Below are 18,054 nucleotides of genomic sequence, written 5' to 3' on the forward strand. Positions count from 1 at the left end.
TCCTGAAAAATTCTAAGTATTCTTCAGACCTTATCCAATTTGTGCTTTTCATGTGTCTACAAGACAGGCAGCAGCCACATTATTATCAAAATGAGAAAGCAGATAATTTGTGTCTTGCAAAAGGTCACTAGACAAATAAATTATGGGGTGATAAATAGAGTCAAGCTCTTATTTTAAGTTTTGAACCTAGGTTTCCCTCTGGATCCACCTTCCTGGGTCAACAGTGAAGCATTTACTGTGTAAGGGAACCAATAGCTTCATCATGCTCCTGAACTTCTGTACCTCCTCTGTTCTGTCCTTCAGAATAAGCACAAGGGCATTCTGCATAGACTTCTATCTTATCGAACTCCACTTTCTTGTCCAATTCAGACTAGAATGAAGGACCTAATGGTCATCTTCCCATTCATCCAACTCTATTTTCAGGTGACTAATCTTCTGCCCTCCTCAGTCTGCATCCTCTCTTCTTCATATTTCAACATTCCCATCCTCCCATCTCCTTTCTTCTCTCTTTTCTATTCCTCCTCCAAAACTTAAACCTATCCTCTATTCTCTTTTCCTTTTATTATTCAGTTTCTCCACTATCCTGTTCTCCTCATTCACTCTGTTTCTTTCCCTCTATTATTCTCAGTCTCTATGTGTTCCTTTTCTGCCCATCACACTTCCCTCCAACCACCTCATTCCATACATCCTCTCTTCTGTTTATATCTACTCCACTCCATTCTTTCCACAGTTGTGTACACTGTCATCTCCTCTTCAAACTCTTCTCTTTATGCACTTTATTACAAGTATATCTCTAGTCTACCTATTCCTCCACTTATGCTCTAGTCTCTTCAAATTCTCCTTCATACATTATAACCATTCAGACTTCTACTCTGCCCTATCCTCCCCACCTCCTTTTCAACATTTATGTCTAATTTCATGTCCTTCCATGCAGTGTCAGAACAGGTATCCCTCTTCCTTTACAAGTAAAACTTTCCCTGTAGTTTGGATACCATCTCCTGACAGTTTTCTCTGGGAACCTGATGTCAGAAAAACCCTATTTCTACTGTATCTTCAACCTTTACCTTTCTACTAGCCCCTTCCAGCTATCTCACAAATATGTGCCAGTCTCTCCATTCAAAACAAATAACTATTTCCTTTACCCCTGAATATATCTATTATATACCCATCCCTTTCATTTTCAAGCAAGTTCCCAGAAAGTATTTTCTATGTTCACTATCTCCACTACCTCTATGCCAACTCATAAAAACTCCTCATTGCACTAATCACTCCATTGAAAGAGTGTACGTGAAGAACACCAGTGTTTTCCATGTTACCAAACCTAATACATACTTTCAATTCTCTATATTAGTAGATATCTTTGTAATAGCCAACAATATTGTAAAGATGTATAAGTAATAGTAAAGAGCATAAAATTGCAGGCAAGCTGCCAGAGTATGAATGCTTGACCATTTACTACCTAGGTGATCTCAGAAAATGTTACTCACTCTGTGTCTCAGATTCCTCACCTGTAATTGTATCTATCTCATAGACTTGTTATGAAGATCATAAAAGTAGAATGATTATAAAAATGCATGGCACATTGTAAGTACTATATTGATGGCAACTATTGTACTTATTATGCTATTATTGTATTATTATTATTGATCACTCTCATCTTTTTGAAACCCTTTACCTTTCAATATATTAGCCAAAATGTGTTCAATCAATATTCAGTAACAATCCTAAAATATCAGTGTCCTAAAACCACAAAGGTTTCTTTCTCATTCACACTATTTGTCTATCTCAGGTTGTGGGAGGGATGTTCTCTTCTATGTTATCTTTAATAAGGGACACAGAATGATAGAGCCAAGGCCACCTGGCATAATGCTACTCACTGTGGCCAGGGGAAAGGAACATGGAAAATCATGTACTGGCTCTTAAGAGTTTCTAATCCTTAACAGATACATACTACTATATACAAAATAGATAAACAACAAGACCCACTGTAGAGCACAGGAGACTATATTCAATATCCTGTAATAACCTATAATGTCAAAGAATCTGAAAAAATATATATAACTGAATCACTTTGCTGTATACCTGAAACTAACACAACATTGTAAATCAACTATACTTTTTAAAAAAAGATAAATGAACTTTATGACCAGTGCTGCAAATTCATCCTGAGTAAAATGATACTTAATTTTATGAATTAAAAAGAACAATATTCTGGTTCCTGAGTGATCACTGTGTTTCCAGAAGGTACTGATATGGAAGCAGTTATAATAGATTCCACTAACTGCAAAATTTTTGCACAGAGATGAAAATAAAGAAATGTACATGTTAAAAAAGCAATAAATAAATAAAATTTCCAATCCTCCCTCAGAAATCACACATGTTATTTCCACTCACATTTGGTTAGCCAAAGCAATTCATTTGTCTAAGGCTCTATGGAAGTGAAATACTAACATATACCCAGAGGGAAGTGAACTGGAAATATTGGAAGTAGCAGTATTGACTACCACACTTAGCTTTCAAGATACTACACAGTAGTGGTTCTATTAACACCTTCCTTTCTTTTCCTTTTTGGTCTCCATCATAGGTTCCTCTTTCTTCCCTTCTGCTTTAATGATAGTGATGCTACATGACTGGATGCTTGGCATGATTTTCCTCTCACTCTACATACTTTCCTGAAGTGATCATATGCATTCACATGGTTGTCCCACCATACTGACAATACCAAACTTTACATCTCTTGCTTGTGTCTCTCTCCTGACCTTATGACTCGAATATCCAACTACTGTTAGACTTCTGTCCCTGGATAATCTACAATCTTCTTAAACTTATCTTGTCCAAAATTAACCTCACAGATTTATTCTATCTAAATTTTTCCTAAATCTCATATGATCTACCCCAGTTCGTAATACTATCAGTCACCCATTTTACTTGGGTGCCTTCTACCTTAATTCCTCCTCTTTGCTCTCATTCTGACATTGGTTGTTTTCACTGTCTATTTCCTCAGTGTATCTCCCCATCTCCATCTTAATCCACTGCTCTGAATTAGAACTTCACCACTCCTCATCTAGACTATTTAATCTGTCTCCTAACCAGCTTTCCTATTTCCAGTCTTGTTCCCTACAAATGCATTCTTTACACAGTAACTAGGATGCCATATATAACATTAAAAAAAATTGAACACTTCCTTGTCTTGCTTATAATATACCATTCAATTTCCTGCAACTGCTCAGTTGGTTTTCTCTACCCAGAATGTCCTTCCTCTCTTCCCTCCACTTTCCACATACAATTTTCTTGACCACATTCTACTTATCTAATAAAGCAAAAATTAATGCCAATACTAATAATCAGGAACTTAGGTGTTGCCTCATCCAGGGACTCTTTGCTCAACTTGATTCAGAAGAATGAGTTAGATGACCCTTTTCTATTCTTTCATAATTACTCATAACTTTATCATTTCAGTTAATTTTTTGTGGTTATCTATTAGCCTTTTCCCCGTATTATACTGTGACTGTCTTAAGGACAAAGACCATATCTTCTCAATGTTTGCATAGCCAGAACCTAGTCCAGGGCCATGTATGTATTAGGAAGTCAAAACATGTTTGGTGAATGAATAAATGAATGGATGAAAAATACTAATCTTTCTTCCATCTATAATTTCTCTCCCTCCAGTGTCCCTTTCCCTACTTCTATATGTCTTCTTTTCTTTCTTCCCATTTACTGCATACTTTACTCCAATTTCTCCTTTTTCTTTTAGGATATTCTAATATCTAGCCTTTTACTTTTATTTCATCTTCTGCCTTATCTTCTCAAATTTTCTATTCTTTTTCTCTCCTCTCATAGTCTCTCTTTCCTCTACCCATTTCTCCTTGATCAATTCATCTGTGTGTGCGTTTATAAAAGTTCTGGGAATAGACCAATAAAATAAATATATATGTTAATTTTATTGATCTCTTCTCCACATTATTCTTCCCAGTTCTATCCACTTCCTTTTTCTCCATCATTCTTTCCTCTACTCTCTCAGCTCCTCCTCTTTAATTCAACTTCTAACAATTGACTTGCTATCCATTTTTCCTTGGCCATCTTCTTGTCTCCCAAATTCTTTCAGAAGCACATCAATAAATAGTAAATTTAAAGTAATGAAGGACTAGCATACAGGCAAGCACACTTCATGTATTCATCACATATTTACCAGGTATGCATTATTTGAGTTTCATTGTGTATAATAACAAATGCACAGAACCTGCACCAAAAGATCACTCATTAATGTGGAAGGCAGCTTCAGGAAGTGACAACTGACAGCAAGAACCAAGAAAGTCTTTAGTGTTGGGGCAAAGAATCTTACTGAACTGGAAATGTGTTCAAAATTATTCTTTTAAAAGCAAAATTTACATACCTAAAATCTCTAATGATAAGGAGTCATGAAAAACAGAAAACTGTGATGGTTTTATGCTTTGGGAGCAGAAAAGTATGAAATACATTATATATATAATATATATTCATATATATATTAAAAGTTATATTCTTAAGTTGTGTGGAAATTCACTTATATGAAACTCCTCAGCATTTCCACACAATGTGGCATAAAATATATGTTGCTATAATTTTGTATTTATATATGTAACATTGTACATTTCAGAAAATAGCTAACATTATCTCACTTGATTCTCACAATTCTGCATCATATGGATAGTTTGTTGCTGCAGTTAAACCTAGGCTATTCTGACTGTCACAGTGTTCATGCCTGTGTATATGGCTGTAATTCTGTGTATTTAAATGCCCTTGACTATGTATATACCTGTGTATTGGTCTACACATGTCTCTGAGTATGCATAAACATTTATACATTGTGAACGTACATCTCTGTGTGTCTGAAAATGTTCATATGGCCAACTCTATTTTTTATTGAAATACAGTTGATTTGCAATATTGTGTTAGTTTCAGGTATATAGCAAAGTGATTCCGTTTATATATATATATATATATATATATATACACATACACCTATATACATATAAATATTTCAGATTATTTTCTATTATAGGTTATTATAAAATATTGAATATAGTTTCTTGTGCTATAACAGTACGTCCTTGTTGTTTATCTATTTTATATACAGTAGTGTGTATATGTTAACCCCACACTTCTAATTTATCCCTCCCCCCTCCCTTTCCCTTTCCCCTTTTGGTAAACATAAGTTTGTTTTCTAAGTCTGTGAGTCTATTTCTGTTTTGTATAGAGATTCATTTGTATTATTTTTTAGATTCCATGTATAAGTGATAGCATATAATATTTGTCTTTCTCTGACTGACTTATTTCACTTAGTATGATATTTTCTAGGTCCATCCATGCTGCTGCAAATGGCAATATTTCATTCCTTTTTGTGGCTGAGTAATATTCCATTGTGTGTGTGGTAATATTCCATTGTGTGTGTGTGTGTGTGTGTGTGTGTGTGTGTGTGTGTGTATCACATCTTCTTAAAGCAATCATCTATTGATGGGTACTTGTATTGTTTCCATGTCTTGGCTATAAATAGTGCTGCTATGAACATTGGTGTGCACATTATCTTTTCAAATTAGAGTTTTTGTTTTTTCTGGGTATATGCCCAGAAGTGGGATTGATGTATTATATGTTAACTCTATTTTCAGTTTTTTAAGGAACCTCCATACTGTTCTCATAGTGGCTGTACCAATTTACATTCCCACCAACAGTGTAGGAGGGTTCCCTTTTCTCCACACCCTCTCCAGAACTTATTATTTGTAGACTTTTTAATGATAGCCATTCTTATCAGTGTGAGGTAATACCTCATGTGGTTTTGATTTGCATTTCTCTAATAATTAGTGATGATGAGCAGCTTTTCATGTGCCTGTTGGCCAACTCTCTATACTTGTGTCTATAATATATACGTCTGCAAGTGTGCATACCTGCAAATGTGTTAGGAAGTATATGCCTATATGTGCATTTCTAATCTGTAACCTTGACAGAATTTTCAATGGATAGCTTAAAACATGCTGATTTCAATCCTGGTCCTACCCCAGTATACTTTAGATGAGCTGCACCACTCTCTGACCTCATGGTGTAGAGGAGGGTTCCATTGTCCACCAGTCTGAGCAGCTTGTTAGGTGTGGTCATGTTATGGGCCACTGATTTCTTGCCATTGTGGAAGAAGGTGTCAGGGGTCCAGATCTTACTAGCCAGGAGATTATTCAGTGGAAGGATCTTCATGGGTCCATCAAATTTCAGTCTTTCATCATGCCATGTCTGTCGAAAAAATACATCAATGGTGTACTCCTAAGGACAAAAAGAGAGAGAACAATGTTTCAGTTGAGTTCTGGTAGTGACCCACAGTGCCCTTAGCAAATATTAATTACTTTGCAGTATTTCCTCTGCTGCAGAGAAGCAGCAGTCTATTAACAGTAGTTACTAGTAAGTAGGGCAAATGATTATGATTGAGAAAAATGTCTTGGTGATCAGTAAGTACATAGATAATATGTTTGACAAGATTTTGCTTAGGAAGATCACTGCCAACACTGCCCTGCACATCATGCAAGCTGAACACAAGACTTTGCCTTATGAAAAGGAAAGAGCTCCCTTCTCTATGCAGTGGCATCTCTAATAAGGGCAAACTCCTTACCTTATCTCTTCTACTAAATGATCCCATATGAACATCAAAGGCCAATAAAACAATTACCATAAAACTAAAATCTTAAATTTTAAAACACATTCATTTGATTCTCTAACAATATGTCTAATGAGTTAATATCTTATTATCTTCAATAAATAAGGAACTCTTACAGATAAGATAAAAACAAACACACAAATAGAAAAATGGGTAAATGACATGAACAGAAAATTCATGAAATGGATAAAAATTTCTAATAAACATGAAGAACATTTTCAAAATTGCTGTTCATCTAAACATAAATTAAAGTTGCAATAAATGTTCCAGGTTTTGGTAACAGCAGACTAAATCATTTGGATATACATTCCTATAGCTATTAATTATAAAGTTTGAACTAAAAATTATGGACATATAGCTAGATAGATATACAGACTATTTGAAACCAATGGGGAATGATTGAAAGCAGACAAAAACTTGAAGAAAGTTTAGTCTTGAAAGATGGCAGCACATGTGCTCAAGGCACTGCATACCCTGATGAAGGGCTGAAGCCTGTAGGAAGGGAGCCTTTCCCTAATTGGTCCACAGAGGAGCCACATTTATGTAATTTGTCTAGAGGGGATACATTTCCTTATCTGCAAAAAGGCACTATATATGCTAACAGCTTGGGAGCTAGATAATAAATAGGTAGGATAATGATTTATAGTACAAAAACCTGAGAATGCTGAGACTAGAGGAACTTTCACTTTTAGGCAATCTCTTGAATTCACTTTAGCTCCTAAAGAGTCTCAGCCCCACCCATCTGAAACCTTGGGATATTGGAGCTTTTGGAAAAAGCCAACCAGAGATTTGATGACAGCCCTAGGTTTCCTTCAGGAGAGGGTAGGAGTGTAGAGAAGAGGGGGAAGAACTGACATGTTTCATGTCTAAACTTTAGCACGTTTGAGGGCAGGGACTGCATCTTATTCACTACTGTATCCTTAGTACCATGCCCTCAAAAAATCTGTGTGGAAGGGATGTATTCAAATCCATTTTATTCTTTCATCTTGCTGTGTTTTCAATAAAAGAGAGATGGTTTTTTAAAAAAAAGAAAAAAGATGGCAGCAGCAACAGGTTAAAATTGTGTTTGTGGCTTTTCTTTTCTAAAGGTCCTCTCCCAAACCTAGAATTTCTGTGGCAGATACCACAGCCTTAATGGCTCAAAGTGGCCAATAATATGGAAATTTAGGAGTGGGAGTCTTGGAAGCAAGAGAGTCACAGAGGGGATAGGACCCCAAATCTGAGTATATACTTTGCCCCAAAACCTGGCTGACCACTACATACATAGTGAAAACTCTGAGGCTATGGAAAAAAATGCAGGCAGAAACAATAGGGGAGTCTTCCACTAAATGATAGATGACAAAACTGTGGTGGGTGATGTTTGTGAGTTAGGCAGAAATCAGAAAAATTATTGGCTTAATACCTCAGAAGACAGAGCTCAAAGCTGGCCAAAGAGCTGAAAATGCAGGGGGAAGCCTTGGAGAAAAACAAAACCACTGAGAGGGAAGTCCCAAAATCTGAGTAGAAACTCTGCTTTGACTGACGACTAAACTACACAAGGCATGGGGGACACATCTAGGTAGTCAGGTAAAACAAAGAAGCAGCCAGAAGCTACTTAAAATCCTTTGGCTTAAAATTCCTTAATAGTTTCCAGTTATACCTGGAATAAATTCTAATACCTTTCTCTTACTTAGAAAGTACTTCATAAACTGACCCTTGTCTTCTTCTCTAAGCTCTTCTCCAACCACCTGTAGCTCTACAAATTAGCCAGTCTGGCTTTTCTTCTCCTCCATCACACCAAGAATACCCCTGCCTAAGGATTAGGAGATTATATAATTTATTGTCTAAACTGGAACACTTTTGAGAGAGGAGGCTTTATCAACAGTTATATATCAGGACAACATGTGTAAGCCAGGACTATGCCAGGTTTAAAGCTGGAATTAGACTCCCACATAAAAGCAAGACCCTGAAGGGCTCCAACCTCAGGAGAAGGGTGAATTACATAAAAGAAACTAGATAAGACCAGTCCACAACATGAAAATTCAGAAAGGAAACTTGTCTATCCAAGCATGAATTCTGAAATGGACAGGAGTTTAGGGGAAGCATTTCTACTGAGATTTAGCAACTTCAAGCCTAATCTTATATGAGATCAATATTTAAATGTACACTTGGTTTGGGGCTTAAAAGCTAAGAAATTAACATAAAAATAGGTCTCAGGATGGGGATACCTCTATACTGACTTACAAAAGCAAACACTCTAAAGAGACATGGCCATAAATAAATGCTTGCTGAAAAGAAGTTCACAATCCACAACAATGAAACACCTAAGGAAATGGTAATAAGCAAGAGTCAGCTGATACAACATGTAGCTGAATTATACCCCTTCCAAGAACCTCACATAACAGAATAATCAAATAGATATTATAAAGGAACTATAATTAAAATGATAAAAGTATCAAAGGGGATTGAGAACATGAGAATAGATCCAAACATTATGGGGTAAAAAGCAAGAAAAAACAGATTTTAAAAAGGTCTATTTGAATTAGATATTCTGTGAAAGAAAAATAGTCACTGAAAATAAAAACTCAATGGATATGTTACACAGAAGATTAGATATTATTAAAGAGAGATTAGTGAACTGGAAAATACATGTGAAGAAAACTTGTTCAGTGTATATTTCTAACAAAGTTCTAAAGTGGGAGAATAGAGAAAATGGGGGGAAAATAATAAAGTACTAATGGATGACAGTTTCTCAGAATTGTTGAATATAAGCATCCTTAGCTTCAAGAATCTTAATCACTTGCAAGCTCAGTATAAAAAAATATATCCAAGCCAACCATAGTGGATTTGAAAAATACCAAAGAGGAGATCTTAAAAACAACAAAATAGAAAAGACATATTATCTACAAAGAAACAGCAGTTTGATGGCAGACTTCTTGAAAAAAACAGTAGAAGCCAAAAGAATTCTATAGCCAACTAGATTATCATTTGAGAGTGGTTTCAAAATAAAGATGAGTTTAGATAAATAAGATAATATTTTCCCATGGCTGGGTCACGTACAGTATTCAGGCCTCATTCAGAAGTCTCCATATCAGAAAAGCATTCTTTGACCATCCTATCATAAATAGTAATCCCTCTTCCCCTTACCATGCGTTATTTTTCTTCATGCATTATTTTGTCAGATAGCTCTGACAAAATGTATTTTTATTTGCTTACTCTTCCTTTCATTCCACTAGCCTGGATGCTGCATGAGAGCAGAGATTTTCTTCAGTTCACTGCTATATTCCTAGCACCTAAAATCCTACCTGACCAATAGTAGCTGGTTTATAAATATTTTTGAATTAAAAAATGATTGAATGAATACTCAGGAAAGGAACTACTAAAAGAAGTTTTTCATATAGTTGAAAATGAAACCAGCAGGAAGATTCAAGAAGGAATGGTGAGCACAAGTGTTGACAAACTTATGGGTAAATTAAACAAATAATGGCTCTCTACAAATGATGTTAAGGACTATAAAAACAAAGTGGAATAAATAACTACAGTAAGCCACATGGAAGGAGGGAGTAGGGATACATGGATTAATATATTCTTGTACTATTTGGGAGGAGAGTGGAGATATTAAATTTAACATCAAGTATATATATCAACATTTAAGGTAACCATTAAGAATATACTAGAAATAAAATGCAAAACTTACAAAAGAGTAGAGAAAAAACCAAGGGGAATATAGAAAATGCTTCAATCCCATAGAAGGCAAGAAAAAATAAAGCATATAAAAACATGGGGGAAAAGGATATATAAAATAAGATAGTAGAAAAAACAATATAATCTAATGATAAATAAACAATGTAACTGTATGTTATGTGTATACAAGAGTCACACCTTAAGGGCACATGAAAACACAAGTTGAAAATGAAGCGATGGAAACATATGTATGGATAAATCCTAATCAAAATAAAGTCATAAAAGAAGATGTGGCACATATATACAATGGAATATTACTCAGCCATAAAAAGAAACGAAATTGAGCTATTTGTAATGAGGTGGATAGACCTAGAGTCTGTCATACAGAGTGAAGTAAGTCAGAAAGAAAAAGACAAATACCGTATGCTAACACATATATATGGAATTTAAGAAAAAAATGTCATGAAGAACCTGGGGTAAGGCAGGAATAAAGACGCAGACCTCCTAGAGAACAGACTTGAGGTTATGGGGAGGGGGAATGGTGAGCTGTGACAGGGCGAGAGAGAGTCATGGACATATACACACTAACAAACGTAGTAAGGTAGATAGCTAGTGGGAAGCAGCCGCATGGCACAGGGATATTGGCTTGGTGCTTTGTGACAGCCTGGAGGGGTGGGATAGGGAGGGTGGGAGGGAGGGAGACGCAAGAGGGAAGAGATATGGGAACATATGTATATGTATAACTGATTCACTTTGTTATAAAGCAGAAACTAACACACCATTGTAAAGCAATTATACCCCAATAAAGATGTTAAAAAAAATAAAAAAATAAAAAAATAAAGTCATAGAACTATAAAATACAGAGAGCAAAATAAAGTCATAGAACTATAAAATACAGACAGCAGGGACTATAAGACTAACACTTTTGTTCAGGATGAAATATTACACTAAAAAATGGAGTATATCAAGTGAAAAAAATTCTTAATTTTTATGTATGGATAACATGGACTCAAAATATGTAAGGCAAAAATTGAATTACAAGGAGAAAATGACAAACCCATAGATTCTCAGTAAATGAAAGACCAATCGAACCAATAATTTGTATGATAAAATAAGTGAAGAATCCTTTTGACAAGCATAAAGTAAGGAATACACATAGACTTAACACTTAGTAAACAAACAGTATTTTTTTTACCAAAAATAGATGATCATATGTTAAGCCATAAAGCAAATCTCAAGAAACACAAAAAGATTTCATATCCTATAGACCATCTTGTTTCAATATGAGGCATTAAGTTAGAAATTAATAATAAAGTTTTACATTTGAAAATTAGAAAACCTGCTAAATTTTTTTAAGAAAACAAAGAAGAAACCATAAAGGATATCAGAAAATACTTAGAACTGAACAACAGTGAAAATGTTTATAAATGAAATCTTGTATTCAACTCCTCAAGTGCTGCTTAGAAGGAAATTGATAGCCATAAAGAAGTCTTAAAGATGGTCTTTAAAAAAGGGAAAACCATAAGCTAATCTGCCTCAAGAAACCAGGAACACAGAATTTCCCAAGAAAAGTAAAGAGAAAAATGATCTACACAAAAGGAAAAATCAGTGAAACAGAAAACAACAACAACAAAATAATACAGATGATGCACAAAATCCAAAACGGGTGGCTTTGACACACAAACAATATAGAAAACTGACAATAAGTTTAATCAAGAAAAAGCAAGAAAATGCGGGAAAATTTGGGGCGAGGGGTAGAAATATAGATTAAATAAAATTGGGCAAAGCAAGTTGATAATTTTTGAAGCTGGGTGATGGATACATGAGGTTCCATTAAACCATTTTCTCTACTTTGGGGGTTGTGTGTGTGTGTGTGTGTGTGTGTGTGTGTGTATCATATATATAATCACTGCCAGCCTGTAGATAATAGATTGTAGGGAACTGAGAGTAGAGAGAAGGAAATCAGGGGCTTATTACAGTTTGATATGCCAGAGACAATGGTGGCCTGAGCCAGAATAGTAGCAGTTCAGGTGATAAGTGGTTTAATATGAGAACACCTATGAACATAGATACAAGAACCATGAATAACAGATTTTTTTTTTAATTTTTGAATTTCATTTTATTTATTTTTTTATACAGAAGGTCCTTATTAGTCATCAATTTTATACACATCAGTGTATACATGTCAATCCCAATCACCTATTCATCACACCCCCACCCCCACCCCCCACAGCTTTCCCCCCTTTGTGTCCATACATTTGTTCTCTACATCTGTGTCTCAATTTCTGCCATGCAAACTGGTTCATCTGTACCATTTTTCTAGGTTCCACATATATGTGTTAATTCACAATATTTGTTTTTCTCTTTCTGACTTACTTCACACTGTATGACAGTCTCTAGATCCATCCATGTCTCAACAAATGACCCAATTTCCTTCTTCTTATGGCTGAGTAACACTCCATTGTATATATGTACCACATCTTCTTTATCCATTCATCTGTTGATGGGCATTTAGGTTGCTTCCATGACCTGGCTATTGTAAATAGTGCTGCAATGAACACTGGGGTGCATGTATCTTTTTGAATTATGGTTTTCTCTGGGTATATACCCAGTAGTGGGATTGCTGGATCATATGGTAATTCTATTTTTAGTTTTTTAAGGAACCTCCATACTGTTCTCCATAGTGGCTGTATCACTTTACATTCCCACCAACAATGCAAGAGGGTTCCCTTTTCCCCACACCCTCTCCAGCATTTGTTGTTTGTAGATTTTCTGACGATGCCCATTCTAACTGGTGTGAGGTGATACCTCATTGTAGTTTTGATTTGCATTTCTCTAATAATTAGTGATGTTGAGCAGCTTTTCATGTGCTTCTTGGCCATCTGTATGTCTTCTCAGGAGAAATGTCTATTTAGGTCTTCTGCCCATTTTTGGATTGGGCTGTTTGTTTCTTTAATATTGAGCTGCAGGAGCTGTTTATATATTTTGAAGATTAATCCTTTGTCAGTTGCTTCATTTGCAAATATTTTCCCCCATTCTGAGGGTTGTCTTTTCATCTTATTTATGGTTTCTTTGCTGTGCAAAGGCTTTTAAGTTTCATTAGGTCCTATTTGTTTATTTTTGTTTTTATTTCCATTACTCTAGGAGGTGGATCAAAAAAGATCTTGCTGTGATTTATGTCAAAGAGTGTTCTTCCTATGTTTTCCTCTAGGAGTTTTAGAGTGTCTGGTCTTACATTTAAGTCTCTAATCCATTTTGAGTTTACTTTCGTGTATGGTGTTAGGGATTGTTCTAATTTCATTTTTTACATGTAGCTGTCCAGTTTTCCCAGCACCACTTATTGAAGAGATTGTCTTTTCTCCATTGTATATCCCTGCCTCCTTTGTCATAGATTAGTTGACCATAGGTGTGTGGGTTTATCTCTGGGCTTTCTATCTTGTTCCATTGATCTATGTTTCTGTTTTTGTGCCAGTACCACACTGTCTTGATTACTGTAGCTTTGTAGTATAGTCTGAAGTCAGGGAGTCTGATTCCTCTAGCTCTGTTTTATTTCCCTCAAGACTTCTTTGGCTATTCGGGGTCTTTTTTGTCTCCATACAAATTTTAAGATTTTTTGTTCTAGTTCCATAAAAAATGCCATTGGTAATATGAAAGGGATTGCATTGAATCTGTAGATTGCTTTGGGTAGTATAGTCATTTTCACAATATTGATTCTTCCAATCCAAGAACATGGTATATCTCTCCATCTGTTGGTATAATCTTTAATTTCTTTCATCAGTGTCTTATAGTTTTCTGCATACAGGTCTTTTGTCTCCCTAGGTAGGTTTATTCCTAGGTATTTTATTCTTTTTGTTGCAATGGTAAATGGGAGTGTTTCCTTAATTTCTGTTTCAGATTTTTCATCATTAGTGTATAGGAATGCAAGAGATTTCTGTGCATTACTTCTGTATCCTGCAACTTTACCAAATTCATTGATTAAAACCAGAAATTTGTTTCCCAGCCAGAGTGATCATAACTATTCTTCCTTGTGACACAATGGAAGTTCAGCTAAAAATACCCTGAAATTTATTTGACCAAAGCCTGCCCTATCAGGAAAGAGACATTCTGCTGCTTCTGCTTAATCATGAGGGAGAAGACAAACAAGCAACTGGAAGATGAAACTTCAGAAGAGATAAAACATCTGGATTGTTTGAAATGTCTCCAGAGCCTCTGCACATCCATGTGTGCCTGCTTGGGTGGGAAAAGAGAAGGGAGATGAGCTGGTTTTGGCAGGAGCTATGTGTATGTTTCTGTAGTATCCCTGAATTTGGGTATCTGTTTGCACATGTGTGTCTATGGAGAGCCTGGGATGGTGTGTAGGCTGTTTTGTTTTATTCTGTATATATTTTCTTATTTTGTCTGAATATACTTATGGGTGTTCATTCATAAGTGAGAGTGAATGAGTATGTGTGGGTGTGTGGGTGTGTGTGTGTCCAAAGAGTAGCTTCAGTTGCTTTCTTATGAAAATCTTAATCAATCACTAATTCCCAGCAATACAAAGAGAGCTTCACCTCCCTGGTGAGTTTGGTTATCCCCAGTGGACTATGAGCTCTCTGAATATAGGATTCCCTAGAGCCCCTTAATGCAGAGTTGGGCCTCTAAGGAGTACTTGTTGAATGAGCAAATGTCAACAGTTTTAATTCATACCTGGATCTGAAGCTGTGGGCATTAATGGTCAACAGGTTGAGAGGGGGCAATCGAGACATACAGGCTTTCCTGTTGCCACTAAGAGAGACTCACATCCTTCATCCATCTTACATCAAACATGTCCCTCACTGAGCTCTCCCTATGTGTCAAGTACTCTATGAAGTGCCAGGGAAGCCATGGAGTACTTGGTACTTGCCTTTAAGGAGTTCACAGGGAATTTACTATATCTCTGTATCCCTTTCTTTATTCCACACTTAAAAGACAAAGTTCAGGACTCTACCTTCCCCCTGCCTGGCATCACAACCACTCATGACTTCCTCTCCTGAGAATTAGCTTGTTTCTCCAACTGACTCCTACACCTTGCCTGATTGAAATAAGAGCCATGTAAAATCAACATACCTAAACCAACTCTCAGCCTCCAGTCTGCTCCCCCTTGTAGTTCATGCTGTACAGACTGCCAGATCAATCATTCTAAAACAACACATGTATATTTTTACTGCCCTAGTCTAGCCCACTCAATGACTCTGTATTACCTATAGGAAAAAACTCTATCATGACACTACACAACTGCTTGTAGTTACCCAACAGATCTAAATAAGCTTTGTCCCCTGCTAAGTAGTAGTCCCACCGAAGATAAAGAAAAAAAATCTATGTAGTGAGCATGGATATTTCATATTTTTGAACATAGTTTTTCTGATTTTAAGATTTTAAACACAAAGTCACTCATTCAACAAACCTTTTTGGAGCATCTAATCACTGTCTGACATACTGAGCAGATAATAGCTTCTTTGTGTCCCTTCATGATAATTTTTCAAATGACGATATTTGGTATCTGAAGTAGATATTGATCAGATGCTCCATTAGGACAGGGTCTCCTGCCTCAACTCTCCACTGCATGCCTTGCTTTGGCAGAAAGGGAGAATGGTAGGAGAAGGGGAAGTCCTTGTAGATGTCTCATGAGTAATCCCCTTGCTAGTTCTGCTGTGCACTACCCTATTCCTTGAATCTGTTCTGATGCTCTCTTCATCCTCACATCTGTAGAAGGACCCGTTTCTAGTAGGTTTGACTCTTCCTCCAAACACTTTACATCACCATGGTCTATCCACTTCCCCATTGAATAGGGCTTGTTTGCAAGGAATGGACTTCTACTTTTTTTGGGGGGGATGGACTTCTTGAATGACACTACCAGTTGCTAGACTGAGAGTCCCCACCATGTGCACTCCTCACATGACCTATATGTGCTGATATGTGTGTGGTACTGAAATGTGAAGTGTGAGGTCAGACAAAGTTTAATTGAGGATAGGGAGAAAAGCTGAATTTTGAAAGAGATGTTATAGAAGGGAAAGGTACTCCTGGTGGGGGATATATACTTGATATGTGAATAGGTGGGAAGAGCAGGGCAAAAGATGGATTTAGCTAATGTAGGATGATGAGGGTAGGGCAAGACTTCTCCTTAGAATATAGCTCCAAGGCCCTGCCATAGGAAAACCTCAATTTATTTTCTTTGATCTGTTGCATCATCTTTCACTTTTACCTTTGCAGAAACTATACTTACCATGTCAGTGTCTGACACAGGGCCAAAACTGGTCACGTAGATGTCAGTCTTAACTTCAGTCACTGCATCTGGTTGAAAGAAAGTAGAAAAGCAGAGTGTTATGAAAGACTGTTGCCTTAGCTCAGAGAGAGTCCAGGGCAGTACTCCAAATGATAGCAAACTTGTTACTTCTAAGAAAGGATACTTGGTACAATCATAGGAAAACCCCTTAAAAAACTCTCACTTGTACTATTTCTTCACAGAGAATATGCTAGGCACAGGAACAAAATCCATCCCTTTAGGTAACATTGAGAATGGCGGCAGAACCTCCAAACTCCAAAGCTTAGTGAGAGCCCTTCGAGATCTCTAACATTCACACCTGCTGGGCTCTCACACTGGGATTATCCCTACCTGTGGTAGGTTACAAATGTTCCAAGAGCCAACCCTTTTCCACTTTCAGGAATGTAGGATGATTGTACTCCTAAAGTACGGAAGGGATGTGTGACTGGTTTTGGTTGTAGGAGGAAGTAATATGTGTCCCTCCCTGGCTGCAACAATTAATGTCCAACGCAAGACCCTACCTGCCATGGTCACCATGGAAACATATGTTAATATGGAGCTACTATAAGATTGAAACAGCCTGGAATGATGACCCAACACTTGGAGGACAATGGCACTGGAGAGTTGCCTGGATCCACAATAGACTTTGCATCAATGAGAAGTACTTTTGTTGGGTTAAGTGACTGAGATTTGGAGATGATTGATATCACCTGATACACTCTCTTTGCATTTTTTTTCTATTGCAACTGTGTATTTACTCATCTGCCTTGCCACATAACCCAAGAGCTCCTGAAGGGCAGTGTCCCTGTTTTGTTATCTCTGTATCCTCAGTACATAGAAAAGGAGCCTGTTATTGAGATGGTGCTCACTGAACATTTTCGGTATTAATGGATGAATCTCATCACATATATATTTGCCAAGTTGGAAAATGATACTCAGAGAAGTGAAGTTATTGCACTGCTAAGTTTCTCTTTTCCTCCTTCTGTCATCCCTGTTTACCCCATTGCAGCTCAGACTAGCTCATCCACTCAAGCATACCTCAGAGTACAGGGTAGCCTACCTCAGCTTAGCAAAGTCAATTACAGCCTACCAAACACCTCATCATTACACTAAATTCAAACAAGATCCACTCCAGCCCAGCATACCTGACCCCAGTAGAGCACACCAGTAACACAGCTAATACCAATAAGGCCCACATAGGACTTGATATATGTATACTATAATGAGGCTGGTTACTGCAGTCTATGGCAGTATTTTTTTAATTTTTAAATTTTATATTTCCTTTTTAATTGAAGTATAGTTGATTTAAAACATTATATTAGTTTTAAGGGTACAATATTGTGATTTGACATTTTTATAGATTATGCTCCATTTAAAGTTATTGTAAAATATTGGTTATATTCCCTGTGCTATACATTACACTATTTATTTTTTC

At 36.5% G+C, this 18,054-nt stretch overlaps 1 protein-coding gene across 4 annotated transcripts in view; it reads right to left on the reverse strand.

The window, feature by feature from the left end:
- Positions 1 to 18,054, reverse strand: part of GABRA3 (gamma-aminobutyric acid type A receptor subunit alpha3) — a 428,677-nt gene that overhangs the window by 71,984 nt on the left and 338,639 nt on the right. For all 4 annotated transcript variants that reach the window (XM_049705028.1, XM_049705027.1, XM_049705029.1 and 1 more), the window contains 2 exons: positions 16,581 to 16,648; positions 6,068 to 6,288 (listed from right to left, as the gene is read on the reverse strand). In XM_049705028.1, the coding sequence (XP_049560985.1) occupies positions 6,068 to 6,288; positions 16,581 to 16,648 (289 nt within the window). The remainder of the gene's footprint in view (positions 1 to 6,067; positions 6,289 to 16,580; positions 16,649 to 18,054) is intronic.

This window comes from Orcinus orca, chromosome X (assembly GCF_937001465.1).
Source record: "Orcinus orca chromosome X, mOrcOrc1.1, whole genome shotgun sequence".
In the NCBI taxonomy this organism is placed as follows: Eukaryota; Metazoa; Chordata; class Mammalia; order Artiodactyla; family Delphinidae; genus Orcinus; species Orcinus orca.